We start from the raw sequence: 27,729 nt of genomic DNA on the forward strand, positions 1-27,729 counted from the left end.
TTCTGAGCCCCTGTCATGGCGATGCAGGAAGATGCTTTGCACACTCACGCTAGCAAAACAGGTGACACACATTTCTACGGGAGGGACTACTTTTCAATGGTGCAGTCATGCATAAAACTTGAGGTGGGGAGGAAGGATGCAGATACCTCACTCCCCCTTTCACGCCCTTCCCACTCTGTGTCACAAGTCCACAACGATGGCATTTCCCAAGGAGGGGAGACAAAATACAAGCACTGTAGGTTGCCAAAGGGAAGGGGAACAATTGCAGCAGAGACTGGTTTGTCACGATAGCTGTTGGTACTTGGGTTACAGACACTTGGACTTCCACAGCACATGGAAGACAGCAACACTGGGGACATGTGTCACGCTTTCAAGTGACTAAAATGGACAAGCCTAAAGCTGATGTGGAGACTGATATTCTGCTGTTGCTCCCTTACTCTACAGCTGATGGTCCCTATAACACTACATCAATGAACACCAGAACTGATACCTGACTCAATTTTTCTGTGAAGAAAAAATTTTCTGGTTTTTTGTGTCATCTCCCCAGCTGAAAGCTTTGAAAAAATTTACAGTTGTTTCTATATTTCACAATTATTGTAAATAAGTTTATTTTTAGGTGGACATTCTGGGTTAAAATAAATTAAGTTTGAAGCCACTTCTTCATTCACGAGACAGAAAACTTGACAAAACAGTTTTCTGTAGTGCAAGTCCAGCCCCATGAACACCCACTTTATCTGTGAGTGATGGCTCTAGAAACGGGAAAGCAGCTCTGCTCCCGTGGACTATTTAGTCATTCAGCTCTCTGACCAAAAAGGGTGCCAAGCAATCTTAACAGCTTATTAGGGAGATTTTAAGATGTCAGTCATCCGATGTACTTGGCAGTGCTGGTGCACGAAGAGTACCAGGAGAATTTCTCTGTGGGCTTTTATCTAACACATAAGAGTAGACCTATGCACAGGCTGAATAACAAGTTGAGCTTCAAGATTCTTCTGCGTAAAACCCCTCAACCTATATACTAAGAAACAAATACAGGCAACACAATAAATTACAGGACAGATATCATGACACATGTTTTACAGTACTTACATGGGGCTTGCTTACCATTTTCTGATATATGATCAAGTTTTTAATAATGTTTACTTGCTGGTTATCCAGGTACCACTCTCACAGACTTGTGAGAGTTTTACCTGAACAAAGCTGGAACTTGGACAGAGGTACGGACATCAGGATGTAATGCCCTGGCTTCAGTTAAGAGTTTTTCAAGGATTGTTACATTGGTTCTGCTGTAATGACTGCATACTGAAGTCACAGGTTATTTTTATAGTCGTAACGGTACTCGGATTGCAAATATTTCTACAACCTGTCCAGACTCAGATATGTTCTTTAGTGGTATTATTAAGCAATGTAGTTTACCTAAGGGAGCAGGCAAATTGAATATACTTTTTTTTTCAATTAAAACAAGCATTATGAGACTTCCATGTAAGGTAAGGGCCATGACATAATCTGATACCTTGTAATTTTATACAGGATGACAAATGAATGTTCTTTAATATCCACCATGAACTATAATTTCAAAGTATTATTAAAAAAAAAAAAAAAAGCAGCAGCCAGACAGCCCTCAACCGAACAACTCCTAAACAGATATTTTTATTCCACTTCTCCCTCAGCCCTCTGGAATCTGCCTCATCTTACTGAAATCTCTTTTTGCTACCATTTGCAGCAGTGCATTCACAAAACTGGCTAAGCAGTAAGTGCAGAAAAAAAATAATCAGAGAGGCAGAAAAGCCAAACAGAAAGGTAGAGGCTTGCTCCATAACATGCCACTCGAGATGTGTCTTTCATGCAAGTATCAGCAAACACAACGTGCCTGAGGCATGACTTGGTAGATGAAGTCGTTCCAGTAGCAACTTGCAATTGTGATTGCTGGAAACCAACAAAGTCAATAGAGACTGCTAGAAAAGGTCTGTACCAGACAACTCTGCTTCCTGGAATTATCTGGTCTCCCAGCATACTCTTAATATACAATATATGTATACGTTGCTACCACCAGTGTGCAAAGAAGAAACCTGGTAGCCACATCTGAGAATGGATCTGAACTGTAATTATGGGTCTGAACCTGTCTAAATTTGGATGGGTTTTCCATTCTTGAAGAGAACTGCAAAATCAGGTTGACAATGATTTGGATCTGGAGGCAAGATTTAGAAGTGGATTTGGGGTTGTAAGGGATGCTGATGAGGAGGTAAATTATGTCTCTCTTTAGCAAATGGTCAGATTTCAATCCACCGGCTTCAAAACCTGCTTAAAAAAAAATAAAATGCAGGCACCCTGCTTTAACACTTTAACCACCTGAGTCTATTTGCTATCCAGAACACAGATGCAATATCCGTAACTCCAGTGGGCACCCTTCAGAGCTCCTGCTGTCTTCACACTGGACTCAGTGCATCTCTCTGTGTCTCCATATGGCCAAACTATTCAACTTTCTTCTAGGTTGAGACATCCTGATGGACTTCACTATTGCTCCCAACATAAGCAACCTTAAATCACCACATACATCTCTGCCCTTCCAACTCAGATGATGAAAACAGTATTACGCCACCTATTCAGCTGGAGTAAATCAGGATTTTCCCAACTGAGTTGTGCTGATGTACACCAGCTAAGAGTATGGCCTTTCTGCTCTCTTTGTGATTCACCTTGCAGATGCCCTCTCAACAATATTCATCCCTTACAAATGTTACAGAAATGTTGCTCGACACTTAGTGCATAATCTTTATCCTCAGGCAGTGGATGGCAACAGGTCATAGGAATGTAACTTGCCCTCATTTCACTTTCAGTTTTTGAAATATTAAATTAAAAAAAAGTTCAATTTAAAAAAAAAAATCTTATCAAGAGTGAAATTTCAGAAGAAAACTCAGGGGAAGACAAGTGGGTTTCCTGTGACGTTGCCCTTAATTCTACTTGCTGTGAGCTGAATTCATAGCAGGACTCATACTTCTGCCACCTTTCCGTCTGTCCCTCTTTTAGGAGGTACTGTGCATCCTTAGAAGGTTCCAGGGTGACTTATAGGGCCTAAGAAACTTCATGTTATGGTGGCACATGATGTGAAATGAAATTATAATTTGTTATATAATGATATTATGATTACCTAATGGCTCCTCATTATGGATTATTTATGATCAATGAATCCAGGATTTTTATTGCTTGAGTCAAAGGAATTAGCTGGCAGATCCTCTTATTTGTCCCATACATTACATCACTTCTGACGAGTGACAGCAATATCAGGGAAGATCATTGCACTGCATTGTGGAACCATGATGCTGGTTCATCATCTGATGACCATGACATGACAATGTTACTCAGCAGTACAGTTGTAGTGTCACGTTGTTCCTTCCCACCACACCACGCTACTGCTGCATTGCAGAGGAAGGGCGTTACTTTGGGATATGGCAATGCTACAGCACAGTGCAACCAAATATAATTACAATGACATGTGACAACATGGCCGCACAATAACATTGTCCACAGCTTTATCTAGCATGGCAAAGACTTAGCCTTATGAAAGCACATAGCAGACCCAGCTCTGGCAACAAGCAGATGATGGCCTTTGGTCAAAATATCAAAAACTCGCTGTGGTTTTGTTCTTTAGCTAGCTGGCAGCCTTGAGAGTCTTCATCTTTGCAAAAGAAGCAGGATAAATGGGTGGCACTTAGAGGATAGCAATGGAAAGAGGAAAAAAAATGGGTTTGGAAACAAAGATCTACATGAAGAAAGATTAAGAGGCCTGCACCCTGACAAAAGGCAAGTGCAGGGGGACACACAGTACATGCCAACAAAGATGTAAAGGGCCGTTATAAAGAGGTAAGTGATCAATTCTTCTCATTACTCAACACTGGCAGGGCAGCCAGTACTATAAGCTAAAGAAGCAGCAAAAGGAAAAGTAACTTCATAATACAGAAAGCAGCTCCTGGAGAGGAGCTCTGGAAGGGAGATCGTAGGTGGACTTAACACATAAGACAAGGGATGGCTCCTTGCATGCTGCACGGGGTGGCACATGCTGCTCCACTATTCTAACAGAATCACAGAATCGCAAGGGTTGGAAGGGACCTTGGGAGATCATCTAGTCCAACCCCCCTGCTAAAGCAGGCTCACCTAGAGCATGCTACACAGGACTTCATCCAGGCGGGCTTTGGATATCTCCAGAGAAGGAGACTCCACAACCTCCCTGGGCAGCCTGGTCCAGGGCTCTGTCACCCTTAGAGTAAAGAAGTTTTTCCTCATATTCAACTGAAACCTCTTATGTTTCAGTTTGCACCCATTGCCCCTAGTCCTGTCGCTGGACACCACTGCAAACAGACTGCTTCCAGCCTCGTGACTTCAGCCCTTAAGATATTTGTATGTGTTGATAAGGTCCCCTCTCAGTCTTCTCTTCTTCAGGCTGAACAAGCCCAACTCTCTCAGCCTTTCCTCGTAGGGGAGGTGCTCCAGTCCCTTTATCATCCTAGTTGCCCTCCTCTGGACTCTTTCTAGGAGTTCCTCATCTTTCTTGAACTGGGGAGCCCAGAACTGGACACAGTACTCCAGGTGGGGTCTCACCAGGGCAGAGTAGAGGGGGAGGAGAACCTCCCTCGACCTGCTGGCCACACTCCTCTTAATACACCCCAGGATACCATTGGCCTTCTTGGCAACAAGGGCACATTGCTGGCTCATGGTCAGCTTGTCGTCTACCAGGACTCCCAGGTCCCTCTCAGCAGAGCTGCTTTCCAGCAGGTCAGCCCCCAACAACGAGTGTGCTATTCCTGTATCACAGCAGTTCTGCTACGGGAAAACCACAGTACATGCTTTACCCCTCCTCTAACTTGTATTCCTCCTAAAAACAAGAGTATTGCCCCAATTTTAGGGACAGTTTCAGAGAAACTCCCTTTAACTCTATGCCTATATAACCAAGATAGGAAATCTGTAACTAGAAAAGAGGGGCACTATGCATGCTCTTCCCATGCACAGGCAACACAGAAACACAAGCTATTATTCATATTTTCTCCAAAAGATGATTGCTCTCTCAGTTGCTGCAATCTGAACCATACAGCTAGGGGAACAGGAAATCAAATGCCTCTAAATGAGACAGGCAGGTAATGAAGTCGCTATGGGCAGACTGCTTGGTTATTAATAAGGGGAGTTGTTCTTTGACAGTCCAAGCAAGGACCTGCAGGGCCCAAGTATTATCCCCAGGTAAAGATGCAATTTCAGATTCCTTGAACTATGAGAACAACACTCTCCTGAGGAACAGTCTCCTTCACAAAACCAGCCATGCATGGAAATACTGATTCACATTAGTCCTGGAACTACCATACAGGCAGAAAATTTGATATCTAGGATTTCCTGAAACAACTCTGAGCCAAGAAAAAGAGCAAATTCCTTAGATGGGAGATTTGAGACATAAGCTTCTGATGATGTAAGAGGGATGATACATGAGAAGGGTCATGACAACTCCCTGACATTGACTCCTGTGTGGATTGCCTGCAAGAAGAATACACTGTGCCAGGGCCTCAGTCTTGGGCCAGTCTCTTCCCTATGGTCAAAACTTAAGAGTCCATATTTGCATATTTGCAACACAATACCTGGCAGGAATTCCTCCTATCCATAAATGCATCCATCTATGCATCCATCCAGAATCAGTCCCTGGGATCTGCAGTGGACATCCTCGTTCGCAGCAAGTACAAAGCAATGCCCCTGAGATATTTTTTCCCTGTCTCTGATAAAAATTTTTTTACGGGTAGCAAAGACAAATTAATCATAAGGCAGTATTTCACAGGCTGAGGCTACCCTACAGGCAGCAATAAAAGGAAGGAAATATAGGAAACGAGGTTCTCTAATGGCAAAGTGTGCCCAGCATCTTCTCCAGAACAACCTAAAGTGAAGGGGTTTTTTAACCCACACCTGTCAGGTCTAGCTAACCCTTAACAGGTCATAGACATCCAAAGCTCTCCCTTTTATAATTTCCCGAGTCAAGAAATTGCACAATTTCTGGTGCATGTTTTTTAACTTCTGTCCTGATTACTACCTGCTCTCTCAGCAGTGGTTTACCATGTTTTCCCTCAGTTACACATCCCCTTCTCTGATCCCTTCTTGTCTTAGACGCAGATATTGCCACAAAGAGCTGCTCAAAACTTCTATGAAATGAGAAAACGAGGCTCTGAAACCTATGGGAGGTAAGCTGGACAGGGCATGAGCAACCCCAGCAGGAACAAGGCAGGAACATCCTTCATATGCTCTCTACCAAACAACTATGGCTAATTCCAGGTCAGAGAGGAGCCAGGAAGACTTGTGGCATCTGATTTACATTACAAAACTTCAAAACTGAATGGCAAAGCTGGTCCAAGGTCTGGGATGAAGGCCAGCAGAATGGTGGTGGTGGCATGAAGCATAAACAGGGCTTTGCCTTATTGACAACGTAATTTACAATAGAGTTGGAGGAAGAAAAACAGAAACAGTTCAGCTGCAGAATGAAGTGGATGACAAGGGTAGATGACGGCTGAGTGAACTAATTTGTGTATTACTCAGTGGTCCCTTTGCAAGGACAAGAGCATGGGACCCTTCGGGACAAAGAACAAAACCACAACTGGAATTTATCATCTAAGGTATTCTATCTGCTGGGAAACGAAAGGCATATCCTCCTACTAAAGCCCTCCAATTTCTATCAAACCCCTTAAATTAGAAAATCAGGGTAAGTAGGAGATCTGGATTTCATATTCCTTTTTTTTTTCTGATTTGAAGATGAATCAGAATATGTAATTTATAACAGGCCGATGTCAGACAATATGGGAGGAGCACTTGAGATTGTTTTACTTCTCAAATGAATTTACTATGAACTGAAAGCCTCTTTTAATTAACACACTAATTTATTAATAGTAAAGCTTCTGCTGGTTTAGCATTCCTCTGCAGTTGCAGGAAAGTGAAATGCAGTGACCTGCTAATTCCAGACTTGTGGTACACGTGTCTGGACCAATGCCATCTCACCATCTCAGCTGGGCACTGTTGCAAAAGGTAAGTAAGCACCTTCAAGCAGTGAAAAATAAATGCGATTTTGGTTAGCTTTTGCATCTCATAGAAACTGCTAGCTCTTAATAGAGGTGATTGCATGTTCTCTTTTTCTAACGGTTGTTTTTCAGAAATGTACATTTTTCCCTAAACTCTTTTTGGATTTTATATAAATGGCTTCATTTGCAGAGAAAAAAAAAAAAGGAGAAAACCTTGTGTTTTGATTTTCTTTTATATTTCTACATCTTGAGATTTGGCACTCAGCTGCCTATTTTTGTTTAGATTAATTAAAGGTAGGAGTTTTCAAATCGCACATGTCTAGATCTGAGACTGTTTCTTTCACACATTTTACATATATTACTCTAGGCATCAAAACCAAAATATAGTATCACTTGGAAATGATGTAGATAATAAAATTTCAAAAGGGAAGGAAGAAAGACAAACCTTCCCTCATCGCTCTCCCTCCTACCTTAATCTTTGGGAAAAAAGCCAACTATATAAATAGCAACACTTTCTCCAGCAGAACAAAGCTCTGGCATTTTCTTTTTTTTTTTTTTTTACTAACTCCAGCGGCATCTAAGATGAGATTTAACAACATTTGACTTCTGTAACTCAGAGCTATGAAACACTTTAAGATTTTGAGAACTAATTCCAAGTGCTTTTAGGGGTCCAAAAGAGGCAGTCAACACTTATCAAATCAGAACTACAGCCCTATGAGGTATTAAACTTAACTCTAGCCTTCTATAAGAGAAAAAAAAAAAACACTTAGAAGTGATTCACCATCTCACTTAAATCACACTCAATGCTCTGCAGCCTCTGGAGGAAAAAAAATCAAGCACATGCTTAAGTGTTTGGCAAAGCTGGAGTTTGAGGCCCCCGTCTACCATCAAAAGTAAAGAGAACCACATCTTTAAGTCTCTAACGCCAAGAACTAAATTAAATGGGGGCATTAAACATATACCCAGCTTCCAACAGATGAAGAGTTCCTTTATCTTCCATGGGCTGCTCCCATGCTTAAATATAGGCATGTGATAAAGTACTTCTCAGGATCCAGCCCATCAGCTTTTGCTCCAGGGATGTTGCAGGAGCCCTACACTACTTATGGCCCACAGAATGAGGTCAGGGAGAGCTGGGGATGTGGGGAGGTGGGCAGGAACATGGGGAGAGAAAACAAACAAGGGCTAGTGAGTGCAGGGAAATGAAAGAGGGAAATAAAATAAATTTAAAAAAAAAAAAAAGAAAAGTGGAAAGAAAGAAAAGAAGTTGAAATTAGAGGAACTAACATGGCGTTACTGGTGGCTGTGGCCGAAACTTCAGCAGAAGAAACTACTCCACACTTGGAACATTTGAGCGTCATGCCGTAAAGGGGCACTGCCATCTGACTGCAATTAAAACCAAAAGACTGAAACAAAACAAAACACTTTGCTTATGAACACAAACGTAGAAAGGAAAGGAAAAGAGAAGCCAAAAGAAAGAACAAACGAAAGAAAGGAAGAAAGAAGAAAGGGAACCAACCAACCATACCCAGTCTGAAAAAAGAAATGAAAGACAGGCAGGAATAAAACTCTCTCATCTGTACCACTCCAGATGCGGGAAATGGGAAAAATGTGCAATTCAGAGCCATGTTGCTGCCGCTGGAGAGGGTGGAACTGTGTTGGTGAATGTTTTGCCAGATTCAAGGTGTCTCTCTGTGGCACCCACGGAAGAGAAACCAGTACTGCTCTCCCAGTCTCCACCTCTTCCTTTTGGTTAGTTTTTGAGAAATTGTTGTTTTCCCTCCTGGCCTTTTTGCTCCAAAACAAAAAAGGTGGCAGGGTTGTACAGTAGAAGGCAAGAAGTAGGGCTGTGGGGACTGTGTCTGCTCATCTTCTTTCCTAAGTCAATGCATGGGATAAGTCATGTATCTTCTCCACCGGCCCTTGTGTGCTAATACTTGCCTTGGTGGGGATACCCACGTGGCAGCTGACAATACCAGGAGATAGTTAAGCAACTCTTTGGTTGCTTAATCTGTGATGAAGGACATGCAAATGGGACTATTTATGTCCTGGAAGTTAAGCCAACTTGGGTGTTTTGTAAGACCATTAACCTGCTCTGAAGGGAGCTGGACTGGCTGACTACTGTGGAGACATTTCTTCTCTCAGATTTTGTTCTGGAGCTGAAAATATCTTTGGGATGAACCCTGAGAATTATTCACATCAGTTGCTCCCACTTTCTCTGGATAGGATCAACCACAGAACCAGGCCATTTTTGTCTGCTGGTATAAGGGGCTGCAAGGATCTCCTAAAGGGCATACCTCACAAGTTTTAGAAGCTGATGAGTGTGAACCCACCTAGCCAACAAGGCAGATCTTATTCAGGAGCTCAGAAGCCACATTAGCTTGGCATCAGCCCTGTTTCTTCCCAGAATTTACTAGTTTGTGTGCGCTCTCTGACTTGCACAGATCGACACCCACATACATCAGATCTGGCTTAGAAAATGGGCAGCAGTCTGCAAAACATCCTACAGACCTACATGCAGTGCCTGATATCAGAGAGGGCATGAACATCACTGCCAAAGGACAGTAGGCCTGTCATTCTTGGGTGATGGCAGTGCAGCTGGTGAGGGGTGATGTTTGCAGGTACCAAATGTCGGGGGTTTTACAGCCCTATCCTGTCTGGGAGAGAGATTAGGAAACTTGACAGAGAGGTTCTTAACTTTTACAGCTTTGTGTTCAGTCTCATTGCAAAAAGGACATCCCCATGAACACCAACACAGCATTATCAGTGGTCCTAGTGGCCCACTTTCAAGTGGCTATTGATTGGTCTTTTAATTAGTTATGGTGACATAAGCCATTGCTCCCTTCCAGAACAATGGCTAAGGTGTCCCATGGAAACTTTCAGCCTTCAGACACAGAGAAAATTAGCTCCTGTGTCAATAGATACATATCTTCCAAGAAGGATGGTGTAAATCCAGTGAGAACAATGGCTGGACCAAAGATAAAGTGGGTCTTGAGAGGCATTAAGTGCACGACCCTTAAAAAAAGACAGCTTATCCCCAGATCTATAAGCCACAAAGAACAGATAAGCAGAGAGACAGAGAGAGGCAGAGATAGGCAGCAAAAAGAAAGTAGATTGATTTGAGGAATTTGATGGAAAACTATACCAGAAAAAACATGAATGACACTGAATCACAAAGAATTGGCCAAAAGACCACTATAACACACAACTGTAACTGCTCTTCGGTGTATTTATGCAGAAATTTGTAAGCAGTAGGCGCAGACGTGGATACATTTATATTCTAATTTGTTCTTGTTGGGGGCATGAGGTTGTTAATATATTGGAACTTCCGTAGCAGGTTTATATTGGTGCCTGTATGTATGAAAGGGTAGCTAATGAAATAATCACAGTGAATAATGCATTCATTTAATTTAGCTTTTTCTCCTTCCTAAATACCCACAAACAGCTCACAGACTCATCTGGTGTGTTCACTGGAGCCTGGACTTTTCTACCTGTTACTGATCAGTGCTTTACACCATGCACGGCCCGAAGAGCGGGAGCACTGCTTCCAACATGAAATGTTCCCAGATGAAGGGCAATCAGAATCTGTTCCTATTTTAATGTACTTATTATCTTTCCAATTACTTTCTTCTCTATGCCCTGACGATCCAGCTCCGTTACACCCTGCCAGGACAGTCGCGCAGAGAATATTTCACACAAGGTATCGGGGCAAACTTTCTCAAGTCCTCTCTATAATCAACAGAGAGATAAAAGTAAAGGTTCTCTAAGGGGTAAGCTGGAACAACTAAACAAGGCTCCTGTCTCTCTCCAGTAGTTACAGAGGAAGCCTAGGGAGATTAAACTCAGCAGGCTAAAATTAGCCTTTGCGAATATACCCTATAGTCTCATTCTTCTTCCCTGGCTGCATGAGCACACAAATGCTTTTGGAATAAAAGCTGGCTGAATAAATTTAAAATTCATTTTAGAGGCTCCTGCGTCTGATATCAAAACATTCATTTTAGGAGCGGTCCCATCAGTAGAGCTCAATCACTGTTGGTGCAGCTGACCGCCAATGGACACCGCTCTGCTGGGAGACTCTTGCACGGTTTTCTCCCGTGCCCAGAGAGGAGTTGGGGTAGTTGTGAGTGTTCCTCCAGCTCTCCAGGTAATCACACCCAACTCTCTACATCCCGGTTTTGTGATATTTCTATAAAGTCATTGCCATTAGAAAGTCAATGTTTTCTGACAGATGTGACAACAGTAATCATAGCAATTTCCTCTGCTAAGCATAGGGCAAAACCTATCATGTCTTGGGTATTATTTCACAGGAACTGTTAGCACTGATTTATTTGTGCCAGCTGATCTGCGTATGTGTGCTGTGCTCCTCTTAACGTTCAACAGGTCTCTTTTTTTTCCCTCTTTTTGTTTTTTTTTCCCCCTTTGTTTTTGTTTTTGCAACACTGAACCATACTTCTTGCCTCTGCTAAAGGAAACACAACGTTTCTTTAAACCATCTCCTTAGATCCAAACATCTCCAAGGCCGTTACTCATTCTGATGATCTTCAGATCTACCTTCCAACACGGTTCCCAAGCCCAGGCCAGAAGCGGCTAGCTAAAAGGAAGGGGCACCAGAGCTCTCAAAAGTGCTTCCGCACTCTCAGCGGGTGCACTTCGAAAGGAGAACAAAATCATTGAGCACAGAGAAGGCTTAAAAGTGCTGCACACACACACACGGACACGAAAGAAGGGGGGAAAAAAGAGAAAAGAAAGAAAAAACAAAGAACATCAGAAAAATGAGGGTTGGTTTGGTTTTTTTTTTTTTGCTTTGTAGGTTTTGTTTTCAAAGTACAGTCATGGATGTGATCAATAACCAGCTTCTATGTATTAAATAAGGTCATTCTGTATGCAGTTTATATTAGAGAGGGAGAGACTGAGAGACGGTAACTTGCTGCTCTGCTAATCCAATAAACCATTTATTTCAGCACTGACTTTCAAGTGCAATTATCTTGCTACAGACTCTGCACTTTGGGTATTTTCTTGAGTTTCTCTTTGTGAAGAAGGCTTCATCCAGAATAAAGCACTCGCTCGTTAGCAGCAGCTTTAAGCAATGCACCGAGGTCACTTCTTCATGTACCTGTTCAACCCAGCAGCAATTGATACCTCCGATCATCCAAGCATACTTAAGCCTCCTGTTATTATCATGACCATGGCACTGCTAAGGCATTGAGATTCTCCTCTTTGCTGCACTGAGGGACCACGCTGCTTGGCCACGTCAACACTGCTGATAAAACATGAACCTTAACATGTTCCTGTGTTTGTCTCCAGGCTGGATAAGAGCTTGCTTCTACCCTCAGTTTTGTTGCCATCGCTCAGTTAAAAGCCATTTCCACCAGAAGTACTCAACAGTGCAAGGACAGGAATATTGAACCTCTTCTGTACTTTCCACCTCTACCCTCTGAGACCCCATTTTAGGGCCCAAGGCTTTTGCAGCACCACAGTAGATAAAGCAGCTTATCCTCCCTGTGAAGCCCAGGAGTGCAGCAAAGAAGGCGACAGGCACCCATGCTGCCTCCAATGTCATTGATAGGGTCTATCCTGTATCTTCTCCACCAGCCTCCTAAGGTTTTAAGCTCTGCCTGTAGCCGTGGTGCAGAGGCACCAGAACACCTCTTGTTCTTGTATCTGTAAACAACTTCTTCCTTCAAGAATGCAATCGTTATCCGCAGTGCTAAATCAAATGCCATCAATGGACAAGTGAGAACACACAACCCTGTCTTTCCTAGCAGCAGGTAAGGAGATAGTATCTCTGACTGCAACAGCAAGCCAAATAAGGCAGAAGAAAATAATGTACTACCATCAGCAGCCAGGCTGACCTGTGCATTTGATTTGATTCAGATTGTCAGCCTGCCATTTCTGGCTTTTGCTTGGAGCATGGCACAGCTCAGGGCTAAAGTCTGAGCAGGCTACAGACTCATTTCTAGAAACAAAGATGAAGGGTGGGTGTGTGTGTGTTCATCCTGCTGGAGCCAATGACAAAATATCCATTGTCAACAGAGTTTGGAAGTAAACCAACAGACAGTCCGGTACGGTAGCTCCACCCAGTCAACCCCTAGTGAGACCAGGGTGATAAGAACTGTTGGGTCAGCTCTTCAATTTATACTACAAAGAAAACCAGGTAACACAAGCCCCAGGCTTCAGGGATGGAGGTTGGGGTGGTGGTGGCTGTGGAGAATATAAAGACCCTCAGGTGGCATCAGAAATTGTTCGTCTAGAAAGGGTACCTTTACTTACCAGTCCTCCTGTTTACACATCCGTCCACCTACTATTCTGTTCACTGGTAGACCTCCAAAGACCATTTCATTAAAAGTATCACGTACCTTTGCTGTCCCTCAGCCACCTACCAGCCATTAGACATGACTTCTCTGTTACACAGCCCATGCCACGTGCCACACTCAGCAATGATGAGTCCCTCTCTGATCCAGCTGCTGTCTCTAGGAACTAGTGAGAAGAATTACTTTGCTCTCCCTAATCTTTGGGAGGACATATTAGGCTGGGCTGAAGCCATTTTAACAAAGAGACGAACTTCTAACCTTCCTCCATAGTAACACAGTGCTGCTTCTTGGATCTTTTGTCTCTGCTGCACCAAATGACAAGGCAGAGAGATTAAACCAACAGGTTTTTTTTTTCTTTCATTTTGTTTAAATCTGCTTTTTTTTTTTTTTTTTTAATCTCCAAACTCTCTTTGCATTCCTTGCCTGGTTATTGATCACAACCTCAGGTGGTTATTTTTTTTTTTAATTCTTTACTTAGATGTATTGATAAGGCATACCCTGCCCGTTCCTTCAGTTTCTTATCTGTTATTCCATCTTTGGATACAAGTTTGTTAAAAACCAGAATGCCAATAACCATGTTCACCTGTCGAAAGAGAAACAACACACAATTTTGTTTTCAAGTGGGTCAAGTCAAACTTGGTAGCTCAGAAGGAAAAAAACCCAACATTTGGCAAGCTAATTCCTTCCTGTTTCTCCTGAAGCCAGATAGCACGGTCACACTTCTGCATGCCACCACCCCTTCCATCCCCTCTCCACCCTGTCCCACCTCCCCTGGTCATGCATCAGTGAGTTCAGGAGAGCAGAATGCAGCTGGCAGCAGATCGGAGAGGTCTCCATGAACCAGGACAATTCTGTAAAGTGTTCAGTTTGCTTCAGGACTGTTTGAAGCCCCTATGTGTGCTTGAGGTCTAGCAAGGCAAACTCTAGGCACAGGAGCAATTTTTCAGGGCAATACAAATAGAAAGTGGCCAATGCAGGGGAGAGCAGTGGGTTGATGCCGGCTACTTTCAGAAGTGCCTTCTGGAGTCTGTGCTACCAAAGCAGCGGCATTAAGAGGATGGGGCAGGACAGTGCAGATGGCTTGTCATAGTTCTTTCTCAATGAACCATCACTGCTTCTCTCAAAATAAGAGGTGGAGGGGCACTGGAGCAAGTAGAAACAACAGCTACTATGGTAGAACGTCTTGGGAGATACTGCAGATGGTACAGCACATAGATGAGCCATCTAGTCATTTAAAAAAAATAAAAAAATCAGCGGGCAGGACAACTGCATGCAGTCCATCAGCCTGCTTTGTTAGGGTGAGAGCATGGATGTCTGTATCAATCGGATATAAATATTCACAGTGAAATACAGGCTGTACAGACCTGAGGTCTTGCAAAGTGATCCTAAACTCTTCACTGTGCCTTTCTGACTGCATTCGCTGCTGCCAGCTGCATCTATTTTACAAACCTCATCCAAACCTCAGCATCTTCTGAATATCAACACAGTCGTGACACGAGGACCACCCCCTTCATGGAGGCACAGCACTGATGGTGGAAAAAAGTGACACTCTCCCGGTTTTGTGGTCAGTGAAACATCTGGCGTTGGTAGAATAATGTGCTAGATGCTCTTTTGCATGTGGGGCTTGCAAGGAAATGTTTAAAGCCAAATTTAGAGATGTGCAACATTACGTGTTAGCCCAGAGCCTTGGTGAGTTTAATAGAGGTGGTCCTAAGAGACACCTAATACAACACCTAGCCCAAAGGAAGGGAGATGTCTGCTCACCCTAAGCCTCCATCTAGTTGCCTAAATCATCCTCAAGAATGAGCAGTCTTTCTGAGTTTGGATTGCTGGTTTCAGCAGGACACGACCCAGCTCACTGGTACAGCGTCCACAGCTGGGAATAAATGGGAGATCTCACAAATAGCAGTTATTTTATTTTCAATCAGCTGCTGGGTCAGTGGACTACTTTCCACAGCTGCGAGTCCATTTCTAGAGCTCACCCTAGTATTGTTTCAGAGAAACAACACTGGCAAGTCAGACCCAGTAACTCAGCCAAGGATCAGTAGGAAATGAAACCCTAGTTATGAGCTCGGAGAGAAAAAGCACTTTCAATTCACTGATCCTTCTGAGTGCAAGAGAGACATTTGTTTGAGGTGCAGCAAGGCAGTAGGAAAGATGGGGTTGAAGCGTGGCAGGCTGGATTGCTCCTGGGGCTGGCCACAACACAGCGTGTAACCTCATTCATATATAGCGGGGGGATGACAAAGTGCAGCTCTGCAACTGCAGCTCTGCAATTGTTGTAATAAATAAAAGTTCTTTTAAACAGTACATTGATCATCATGATCAACATCCTGCTCTGATGCTGGCTCTGTTCTTTTCTAAGTCAGGGATGTAACATGCACGTGCTTCTAAACACAGCCTCTCTTAATAACATGCACGGTATAGCTTTATTTCCTTATCTCCGGGACGCTATCTGGAAGCAAAGACACAAGCCTGAGATTCAGCCCTTGAGATAACCAGTACCTGACGACTGATGATTGTCCTGACTTCACCATGCAATGAGCTTCTCCTTGCAGGAACCCCTTGCCTTCAACCCCCACGCAATTATCACTGGGCTGCTTCATCTGAGCTAGGTGAGTAAAACTGCTTGTGACAGCTCTGCATTTCAGATTGCTAGGAATTTTAAGACTAAAGGTGAAATCTTCGCAGGCGTTCAGTGTTAGTGGACTGACTGCAAGTTGCAAATATGCCTGAAGCTGCAGGCCAACCATCTTAAGAATATTGAGTAAAGATATTCTCCAAGCCAAAGACTTTTTCCAACGTGGAGAATAATAAGGGAGGGTGTGGAGGAAGATGGTTGCTACAGGTAATAGAAAACCATGTTGATAGGAGAACTGTAGTGCAGAGATGCTTGAATGGCTTGGGAGGAGTCCTGGCCAGGGCTAAGGCAGAGGTAACAAGCCCAGCCAAGTCTGCTGTGACCAAAGTCACTTGGGTGTCTACATATCATACTCATCAGAGTTTTAGAGCTCAGGCACAGAGTCAAGTCCTACCTTGATCTGTGCACCCTTGCACAACAGCAGCCATATTGTCTCTGGAGCAAACCTGTCCTGGGAGCAGCACAGCTGCATATCCCCTTTACAGCTCTGCAAGAGCCTGACTGTCCTTATGTGGAGCCAGGTGGACTGTCCCTCCATCACTGATATGGTCAACCTGAAATCAGGACAAAGTCCATGGAGAAAAGCCAGCTGTCCAGTCTGTGTGTTCAACTTCTGGCTCTGCTCAGTCACAGTGCCAGTTTGAGCAATTTATCGAGCTCCTCTCTTTCCCAGGTTCCCATTTATAATAAGACTTTAAAAGCTTTTTCTTCTCCTTCCCGAAGCTCCTCAGTATACATACCACTTTAGCCAGCAATGAGTCAGGTAGTCTAAACTTAAGTGTGTAGGCTGTCTAGGTACTGAATAGAGACAGACGCCCCTAGAGATGATTCACTACTTCTTGAGATGGGCTGTACAAACCACCATTTGCAGGTGCTGACCTCTCTGTAAGGACTTCTCCCTTTCCAGCTTCAATGGTGAGTGAAAACTGAGACGCCGAATGGAAGCAGGCTCATGTGGTTTTTCTCAAACTTTAAAAATGCTAAGGAAAGCCAAAAGATTACTTCCCTTGTTGTTGGCACAACAAAAGCGAGATGACTTGAGGCAGCAGATTGACTCCCCCTTCTCTGGGCACTACGAAAGCTCCCTCCCTCCTAATCACTGCTGCCTATTGAGCATTCAAGTCACTGAGCCAGAGCTATCGGCTGTTATGTTGTTGGGGCAAAGAGCTAGTTCATCTGAAAGCACTAAGCTACTTAATGCTCCTGTCAATTATCCTGGCTATAAAGAAGACCCTGACCCCCATCAGCTACATTACTGAGGGAAATCTGACTATCATGTGCCTACAGAGATCTAATGGCTGGCTGGCATGAACATCTGCTTATCCCCACTCTTTGCTGACTGCTATCTGAAGGCTCGACTATGTGTCGCAGCCCTACGCCAAAGGAAGACCCTCACTGATACAAGCTTTGGTTTATTACAGAGGAGGGGCAACTGCTGGCTTGTCTTTTTGCCACCGTGATGAAACGCTGGCACCAAAGTGGTTTGACGTGGAATGACAGCAGTGAGAATAGAGACAGCAAGAGCTTTTGTGTGGTTATTCTCCTGTAAGCCTGCTCCTGCTGCAGGGCAGTTAAACCCCCAGGCACTGCACAAAACAAAAGCCTGATCTGGAAAAAAAAAAATCGCGAGTGTCAACAACCCCATTCCTGTGGGACCCTCCAGGGCACTTGAGCCTTACAGGTCATACAGCTCCTCCACTGGATAAAACACTAGGCTGGAGAGAAACTGCAGACTGTCGCTTACATTTGGGGCTCAAACGTGGCATTAAACCCATCTGAAATTGCTGCAGGAGGGATTTCCTAGAGGACCAGCAATTGTCAAATTCTTTGAACCTTGACAGTCAAGATTTCTCATGGCCAGTAAGGCTTCAGCAGCAGGGAAGTTTGATGAAAGGTATCTCATCTATTGATTGACACCTTCAACTCAAGTAGTAACTGGCCAAGACCAGCTTTGGTGCTGTATTGGAGCCAAGGGTGAGGAAACAGTAGAACAGGCTCCCACCATGCATGAGCTGGTGGGCCAGAGTTTAGGAATGTTCACTTTAACCAAGCCATCTCTTTGAACTAGAAGCAAACATGCCACTTTTAGGGTCACAAAGGACCCCTTGGGACTGATCTGAAGACCTCAATTTCACCTGCAAACAAGGAAGCTGCTCACATGCACTGGCCATCTGGGACAGACCAGGAATAAAAGCTGGCTGTGGGGGCATAGCCAGCAACCAGCAACAGCAGTTTCTGAAGGAGTTAATGTCAGAGTTTTCCACCATCATCATGCACTACCATCCAGACAGGGCAAAACCAAGATAAAGCATTAGTCAGATGTCTAGGGGACTCCAGAGAGGACAGAGGTGGAAGGCTGAGAGCTGAGTCATATTATATTTCAGAATCAAACCCATCCCAGATTGCTGGCTTCTAACACTTTGCTCTTTATTCCTGAAGGAGAAAGCTATTCAAAACATGAGTGGAAATAAAGAGGGGCATTTGGGGGTTGAAAGAACAAGGAAAAGTGCTACAAGATAAAGAGAGGGGTGGAAAAAAGCTTTCAGCCAAGCTTAAATACCAAAACGACAGCAGCTGCCGGTCCCACGAAGGCATAGAGAAGACCACCCTCTAACGACAGCCAGCAGCTGGAAAATGAAGAGAGAAGAGAAAGTTACTCAATGGTGAGCATCACCGACAGGCACATGTTTGCTTCTTCTCTTTGCCTGTAGAATTCATGTTGGGAGGTGATACCCCACAGCAAAAAAATCTCAGGCTTTACAGAAACCAGGTTTCGCTTCCCATTTCTCCCGAACTTGCACAAAGCCCCATTTGCCTGGGGGTCTGCCTGCAGAGTGGCATTTGATTGTCGACAGAGGAATGCATGCAAGATTAATGATAGCGCTCTGTTTCAGACCAGGTCCTGGAAGCAGTTGCATCAGTTTTCTGCAAGACTCTTGTCCTACTCACTCAAGCAAAAGAGTAGAAACAGTGGAAGTTGGGGTTGGACTAGATGACCTCTAGGGGTCCCTTCCAACCCAAAATGTTCTATGATTCTATGAAGTTGTCCCTCGCTCATTTGCTAAGCACTGTGCCTGCTGGGGGCTCAGGTCCAGGAGCGCAGTGCATTTCTTCTCCTGAATCTTCCCTTTGAGCTTGCTGCCATGGGAAAATTTTACACCACAGCAGCGAGGTGGGAGTTCACAGCACTCCTGAAGTGGATGCTCTTAAGGAATGAGCTGAACGTGAGGAGTGTGGTGCCTCTTCTGAAACCAGCTTGTTCCTTCTCCCTCACACCATGTAACCTGAGCACTTCTCCTTTCTTCACCGACCACAGTGTGAAATTTAGGCTCCTAAACTGCCTGGTGCCTACACAAACTGAGGGGGCTTATCTGACTAAGTGTAGTTGTCTGCCCTGTTGGTGCCTACCACAGAGCCAGTCACTCCTGATGACATTTCTAGTCAGCAGAGATCCAACCAAAAGAGTCCAGGATGAGGCATCTACATTCAATCAGATGAATCACATCCTGAACTCCATTGACTGCCTTGACCGGATCTTCACCATCCAAGTAAGCAGTGAACCTAACTCAGATGGAGACATCCTCGGGGAGATGAACCCTGTCTCTCATGTAAACAGTATGAATATGCTCTAGAGCTGCTACTGCACCGTACAGTCACATGAAGATCTCACTGCACACTGACATCCCCACACTGACAAACTTGGTGTAAAAAAAAAAAAAAGGCAAAGAGAGGCAGGGGAAATCTCACCCCATTCCCATCCTCAGAGCTGAGCACCACAGGATGCCTGGATAGCCAACAAGGATTTTCAGATTTGACTGTAAAGTCAGGAAGGAAATACTTTTTCACTGTGAGAGTGACCAAGCACTGGCAAAGGATGAGCAGAGGGGTTGTGGTGTCTCCATCCTTGGAGGCATTCAAAAGCAGTCTGGGCATGAGCCTGGGTAGCCAACTCTAGGTGACCTTGCTTGAGCAGCAGGGTGGTTGGACCAGGTGGCCTCCAGAGATCCCTTCCGACATCAACCAGCCTATGACTCTGTGATGGTCTTGAACAGCTACAGCAGCACTGGGGCTGAAATTTCCATTTTTTGTGGGGAATCCAGCAATTCAGAGCATGGCCACATAAACTAGGTACTTCAGGGCAAGACAGGATGCAAATTTACACTGTGTCAGCAACCCCATGGAAAGTTTGAATGCTTTGACATCGCAGTACCCTGGAGAAAATGCGCAATGAAGTAATCCTGTTTCAGCAGTAAACTACCGTGCATTTACCACAGGAGAAGAGCAGGCAACCACAATGGAGCAAGGACTTTCTCAAAGCTCTTAACCCAGCTAACCCTGCAGTAATTCAGTTACATGCCTGTACTCTCAGCAATATGGTTTCATTCCGCATCAGAAGCAAACTGATGCTGCCTTTCAGAGTCTCCCAGGAAACAAGGTCTTCCTGGAAACATTTCAATTTTGTTGATCAGCCTCATATGTTTTTGTATCAATCCTGACTTGCAAAAAATGTTATTTTTTTCGCCCCAAAACACTGAACATTTGGGAAAAGAAAAAAAAAAAAAAAAGTATTTCAAATTGAAAATTGAAAGCAGGACATTCTGTTTTTCTCTGAGGCCTGCATCTTGTTTATTTCTAAATTAAACCTGTAATGTGTTAATTTAATCAATTCTGATTTCTTCCTGATAGCAAGCTGCTCTGTCACAAACTATCTGAGCAGCTGTAATAATAAAACGAATAATCAGCTGGGGAGGGAGGGAATAAGAATGAAGCTTTGGAGGGCTGCAATAACTGGAGGTCTCGTTGTTTGCAAGGAGAGGGCAGGGGGAACTAGGAGGGCTCCCAAATCCCAGTCCTTGCCCAGACCTTTTTCTCCAACGTTCCATCCTAATTTTGAGATGTTTTTTCCCAGGGTCTCTTCCAACAGAGAGCTCAGCTGAAGAAAGGAGCTGACAGTCCTGCACTCCAATTAGAGATGAGGGTTTGGTGCAACAAGGGCTCTCGTTCATGTCAGGTCCCTGGAAGCCCCTCTTCCCCCGTGAGCATCAGGCTTTCTGAAGGCAAGTTCACACATCACCAAGCACTGGTCCTTATCCCTTCTGACTGCCTGACCCCCCTGCCACAGCGCTTAATCGAAGCATTTCCAAGGCTGTCAGAGGTGGTGGCTGACAGGAAGGGAAGGGAAAGGGTGAAGTGATATCCAAGAACAGGAACCGACAGAAAACTCCAGCAATATATTAATCTAGTGGGGATACTTTTAGCCTTGTGCCTACAAGGCACAGAAAGATTTGCATTTCTGTAAGAGGTTCCTCAGTACTTGCCAAGGGATCTCTTCACGGATCTCTTAAATAAAATTACCACTGGAAGGGAGTAAGTAAATGGTTTAACAATGCTCAGCAGCTCCAGACTACTATTTCTAAGCAGTGCTTCCCCGAGTGACAGCAGCTCTTGTGTTCAACGCGAAAGACCTCTTTGCAAAACATCTGATCCCTTTGTGACTCTGCCACAGGAAAGACGTGAGATGGATGGCTTTTGTCTTGGTCCTGCGAAGAGCTGACTTCCACCGAGACCTTCTTGACTGTACTGTACAGCCCTGCCAGCAACAGGTCTCACCTCGGTCGTGTGCAAAATTAAGCAGCCTCAATGCAATGGTCAACTTATTTGTATAACTAAGGTTACAGCTGGGAATCAGGGCTGTCCCACCAGTGTTAATTCAGAGATTAATATAGAAGCTGCTGAGAAACCCGTGGGTGAAGGAAGCCCTGCTGCAATGACACAAAAAGACCCCTGGAAATTTGCTGTGTCCTGGCACTGCTCTCAGAAAACTTCTTGTGGGCTCTCTTGTGGGGAAGGATATGAGTTCCCAGCTACCACCAGCACAACCTCAATTACTCAGTTCAAGCTTTAGGAGGCGGTTTGTCAAGCTTTAGAGGTCCAGAGTCAGTCCCTCTTGTGCTGGCTTAAAGGAGAGTTATTATTCAGGCATTCAGCCTACTACAAGGAGGTGAGCAGTGGCGGGTCCTCTAGACCTTCATTATCTCTAAGACTTTCTTTGAGACTGAAAGTACAGCCTGTGCCCTACCTCAGCAGCTCTCCAAACAACTGCAAAATCTCCTTTCAAATGCTGTTTGGATAAGAAAAAGGAAAAAAAAACCTTGTGTCCTCCTCCCCTCATTGTAGATGGAGAGTTCATAGCACTCCAGAAGAAGTGTCCTGAGCAATAAGGGCCTGAGTAAAAGGCTGATGGGGAATCGCTACTCAGAAAACAACAGAGACGCAGTCCAAATCCTGCAGTACGTATTCAATTTTTAATTTGAACCTCTCTCTCCCTTCTCATCTGACTACTCAGTGGCCTAGTCTGGCCAGCTAAAGGGTAAATATTATGTACAACCTTCCCACACTTAGCACTGCCTCTGATCTCTCTGCATTAGAGCTTGGAGTCATGGCCAACACTTTGACTTCTACCACATCTTGATGGGACAGGCCTCCATACTGCTGCTCAGTCGTGTTTTATTGTTACAGAATAGCTTCATCCCATGTACAAAAAAAAGACAGGACAAAGCTGAGTGAAATCTTGCTTAGGGCCCAGGTAGACCACTCTGTTGGATGTTCCTCCCTTAACTTGCTCCACTGCAGCTGGCCACCTTGGCATACCCTGCAGATGAACAGTTTCGGTCATCATGACACAGAGACACGTTATGCATTTCACTCACTGTCCCTTCCGCCAACTTTGATCTGAGAGTCTGTAACTCCAAGATTAGAGCTGCAATGCCTTCAACAGTTGCAGCTGTCCCCTAAAAGCTCTCAGGACCATGTCCCATAGATGGATGTCAGGGGGGTTTTTTACCACTGCGAGTGGGATGAGAAAAAAACTGATGCTGAGCGTCAAATTCTGTGCTCAGCTAAATATCAGAGCCCTGCTTTGTCTTAATGCACATCTCCACAAGATAACCAACGGGTGCTAATGCACTGCTCTTAAGATCCAGAAATTGCAGGGTTGGAAGAAGCTTTGAAAGACACTGTGAAGTCCCTTGTGGTTTATCAGGTCAGCTCTTGTCCCCTGCTTCACACGGAGGGACATGTTGTGGCTAATGTCTTTCCTTCCTTCTGCAAGATGCAATGTTCATGCCTTGAAAGTCTGCCACCACCCACTTGAAACGTCCTGTGCATGCCCTATACTAACTAGAGACAAAGCTAAAACAGCTCCTGAGCTGTAGGTCCAAGCTTTGAACTACCTCACATCTTTCTGTAACAGCCAGAAACCAACAAACATCCTGAGACAATCTTCAATCCAAGTCTGTATTTTGTTTATATGCCTTTAGCATTAGATTGTGTTAAATCCAGGTCTGAACAAACAGTTTTGGAGTTCAGCTCTGAAATTACTGCTATGTAATGTTGACTTTGCTCTAGAGGTGAGGTAAAACCAAGGACCTCCCCACACATAGATGTAAGAGAGCTTTTATGCCTTTTCAACAGGAAAACAGGCATAAGCGTGAATGCACTGCAGCCTGTCGGGGCACCCTGCCTAGCTCGGTCCACGTGAATAATTTTCGTGTTTTAAAATGCATTCATGTGCAAATGTAACTCTCGTTACAGTGATGCTCAGCACCATTTTATGCTCAGCATCACGGCTCACGAACCCACCACGCCAGCCACCTGGCTCAGCAGCGTGCACCCACTTGCCCCTTGCTGCATGGAGGCAGGGGCAGGGACTGCTTGACCAGCACCCATGGGGACATCGACGCTGCTTGGGGCAGAGATGCTGGCTTGAGTGCGTGACTGCAAGTTATCTCTGTTTAGCTCTGGTTCTCAGTAAATCCAACAGCAGGAAAAAAGGAATTACAACAAGACGGCAGCGTTAGGAATCTCTGCTGGGTTCTCTGTGGTTGAGAGGAACTTTGCTTCTCTCAGTACTTTGCTGGGTCTCACCAGCTTTACCACACACTGGACTGCAGCATGGAAGGGGATGAAAAGAGGACAAAACTGGACGTGCGGGAGGGTGAAGGTCCCCTGCTATTTTGGTGACAATCACCCTGACAGCAGAGCGAGGAAACAGTGTCACTTGGGCTGCAGCTCCTGCTGGGAGCACAGAAACCCCTGCCACCCCCCAGGCAGCCAGCCAACCTGTCGGGAAGGGAGGGCAGGCAGCATCCAGACCTCGGATGCAAGGAGCGACAGAGTCTTTAGGGCTGAAAGGAGTCAGAGGATTAGCAGCAAAAGGAGGAGAGCTGGTCTGGTTAAGCCACCCCTGGGAAAGACAGAAAGTCAGCGCCTGTTGGCCACCTCGCCAGCATGCCAATGTGAGAGCAAAGCAGGAGTCCAGCAGGTTTTGTCATGTGTTGACACCCTTCTGGCTGCAGTCTGGGAGGGCTTTGCTCTGGTGCGGGGAGACATGGTTTAGTGGTGGGATGGCAGGGTTAGGTTAAAGGTTGGACTCGATGATCTCAAAGGTCTTTTCCAAACGAAGTGATTCGTCCAGCTCTGGAGCCCTCAGCACAAGAAGGACATGGAACTGTTGGAACGGGTCCACAGGAGGGCTACAAAAATGATCCGAGGGCTGGAGCACCTCTCCTATGAGGACAGGCTGAGAGAGTTGGGCTTGTTCAGCCTGGAGAAAAGAAGGCTACGGGGAGACCTGATTGCGGCCTTCCAGTACCTAAAGGGGGCCTATAGGAAAGATGGGGAACGTCTTTTTAGTAGGGCCAGCTGTGTTAGGACAAGGGGAAATGGTTTTAAACTAGAACAGGGTAGGTTCAGGCTAGAGGTAAGGAAGAAATTTTTTACAATGAGGGTGGTAAAACACCGGAACAGGTTGCCCAGAGAGGTGGTGGAGGCCCCATCCCTGGGAACATTCAAGACCAGGTTGGACGGGGCTCTGAGCAACCTGATCTAGTTAGCGGTGTCCCTGCTCACTGCAGGGGGGTTGGACTAGATGACCACTAGTGGTCCCTTCCAACCCTAAACATTCTATCATTCTATGATTCTATGATTCTATGAGATGTTGGCATGCAGTGGTCCAGGGCAGTGAAATAGGGTGTGCTTTCCTGCACGTTCCTCCCTTCCCCGCCCAGGCTCTTTTGTGTAGTCAACTTTGGCCACAAAACTCTGAGGCGGTAAGCATTAATGGGGAAGTAGCCACTGAGGTTTTTTGCACTAATTCCCACCAGTCTATAAACAGGAGATGAAGCAGAAATATTTAGGACCTCCTGCTCATTCCTCTGGTGCTTGTTCATTATGAATTGCTCTCATGGACTTGCATGGAGTAAAGTGCCAGAAACAGCAGACCCACGGAAAAGCTAAAGGGCCTTTGGGATCTCAGCGACACTTCTGAAAGCCAGGCTGTGTGTTGTCCTCTTCTGAGTCACAGAACAAGCACTGGATGCCCCTCCACCAGGACACGCTGAAGCCAAGTGACCCGCGCTGGGGCAGGCAAATCAGGACAGGTACAGCCGATGCATCCTGGTGCCAGCACAGGCTTCAGAAATTGTATCTATGGATTTGCATTTGACAAATCCCCCTTCCTGAGCCCACTATATCGTACAGTAATTTAGACTGCCATAATTTAGACTGCAAAGCAAACGCAGAATGCTGCTGTGCTGTTTTAATACTCTCCTGCAATCAAAATGCAAACCCTGGACCATTTGGTCGTGGGTGTGCAGAATATGGTGGGAATTGAGAAAGAGCAGGGATTCCACATGACATTTTCTCAGTGGACCTATTGAAACCTCATCTGTTGCTGGCCACATCTCCACCTTTTGTATTAAACCCTGTTCTTGTGGGATGCAAACCAGTGGCCAGGAAGGCTCTGGATAATGATGGGTTGCAGTAGAGAAGGGCCTGATTTATTGCAACATAAAATATTATACTTTGGCTGCCACTATGCATAAGATTTCTAAGCTATCTTTTTCACAACACAGTGAAAAAATACTTTCTTTTTCTTATTTTTTTTACGTTGTACTAATGCTCAGCTCTGAGTGATTCCAGCCTTGCCCTAATGTGTTTTTTTACCTCTGCACAGTCTTATTCCATTATTTCTACCCTGCCTTCCTTCCCCCATTACATGCAAATAAAAGTTTCCTAAAGGCAAACCCTGTGGAATTTGGAAAACAGGCAAATTCAGATTGCTTTCAAAACCTTGTTTGAAAATCTCACGCTCATTCTGGTGCCTAAAACTGAGCTGAGCTGTTTTGAAGAGATGGGACCAATCAAGCAAACCGGTAAGTAGATAAACACAAAAGTTCATTTAGGTTTTTAAACAACCTAAACTTTAAATATTCCACATTTCGCACTAAAAAATAAATTAAAAAGAATCTCTAAGCAGGAGGTATTTAGGTCAAAGTGATGTCATATATGCAACAGTTAAATCCAACTAGTCCCCATGAACTTGTTTTTAAAGGAATACAGAATCCACCTCGGCCGAGGCTTGAGGAGGCAGGGAGGCAGGATGGCTCCTTCCTCTCCCACCATCCCTGCTTTCTTCTGCCATGGGCAGCACACCAGGATTTAGCTCCTACCCTGGCTCCTGGGGGTCAGTGACTGGATTTTGACAAAAAAGATGGAAGGTGTGACAGGAAGAAATAGAAAGAAGTGCTCCTTTACTCACTAGTTCACGGTGCCGTACCCCTTGGCTTTAGTAAATCCCACGGAAATGGCAACCACCAAGGCGGGGAGCCCTGTGGAAAGGAAACAAGAGAAAATTGGTCATTTAAGCATATGTGCAGCTCTTCTCCCACTCAACCGCATAATATATCCCATTCTTTCCAGTGTTATTCTAGCACCATCTGTCCCAGCCTGGGTCTTTGGCAGAGACTGAATTTTGGACCTTCAGAGCCAAAAGCATGAACCCTTGTTACCTCTGCTAATGAAGTAAATGCCATCAGCTGTAATCAGCTCATATCCTGCTGTGGTCTCAGCAGTTGTGTGGGGACTGACAGTACATGCAGATGCATAAAATGTATTTATTTTATTCTTAGGTACACAGGTTGCCCAGGAATACATAAAGGTGTTTCCTGAAGATGGAATATGCAGCCACAACCCAACAAAAAGAAGCCAGCAAGGAGGAGATTAAGGGCTATGTTTGCTCTTGACATAATGTATGATGAACAACCCAGGTGTTCAAATCTTGCCCCAAATGAGACAGAAAAGGAAATGGAAACCGAGTTCCCCCTATCCCAAACAGGTCCCCTAAGTGATGGGTCATGATCTAGAATAGAACTCTCTGAACAACCATGGAAAAGAGCATCAGAACATCAGGTCTTTCTGTAAACCAGGAAATTTCTTCTCCTCCCAGAGACCTGCTCCCTTTTTGTGTCCAAAAGGGGAAAAAACTAAGAGAACCCAGCTGCCCTTGAGGAGACACACTTCATGACGAGTGTTGCAAATGATGAGCAAGTTAGTCTGTGGCTGGGACGCCACAATGTATAAAGTACAATTTATCTTCAGAGTTTCATGAGCTAATGGTGCCAGCACGGGATGCCATTTCAGGCCTATAAGGAGGTGAAGCTATGGACTTGATTTTACTGCTAGAACCTCCTATAAAATTAGGGCAAGGAGTAGAAACACAACCTGCTCGTTGTTGTGCAACCTGCTGGTTATTGGCCTAAACCTCATAAAAAGTTCTGAAATTGTTGGGTCCTTGAACACCTAGGCACAATCGGAACTAGCAAAAACCATGTGGTGGTTTGACCTTGGCTGGATGCCAGGTGCCACCAAGCCGCTCTATCACTCCCCTCTTCAGCAGGCCAGGTGGGGG

The 27,729-nt window shown here is 44.8% G+C and overlaps 1 protein-coding gene across 1 annotated transcript in view; it reads right to left on the bottom strand.

Annotated features, from left to right (window-relative positions):
* The window catches only part of LOC104127423 (adhesion G protein-coupled receptor B1-like), a gene marked incomplete at its 5' end in the record, with an annotated part of 69,637 nt that overhangs the window by 25,343 nt on the left and 16,565 nt on the right, over nt 1-27,729 (bottom strand). Inside the window, 4 exons of the mRNA XM_035895630.1 lie at nt 8,316-8,414; nt 13,837-13,922; nt 18,541-18,607; nt 26,581-26,650. Coding sequence (XP_035751523.1) covers nt 8,316-8,414; nt 13,837-13,922; nt 18,541-18,607; nt 26,581-26,650 — 322 coding nt within the window. The remainder of the gene's footprint in view (nt 1-8,315; nt 8,415-13,836; nt 13,923-18,540; nt 18,608-26,580; nt 26,651-27,729) is intronic.

This window comes from Egretta garzetta, unplaced genomic scaffold, assembly GCF_000687185.1.
Source record: "Egretta garzetta isolate BGI_Z169 unplaced genomic scaffold, ASM68718v1 scaffold495, whole genome shotgun sequence".
In the NCBI taxonomy this organism is placed as follows: domain Eukaryota; kingdom Metazoa; phylum Chordata; class Aves; order Pelecaniformes; family Ardeidae; genus Egretta; species Egretta garzetta.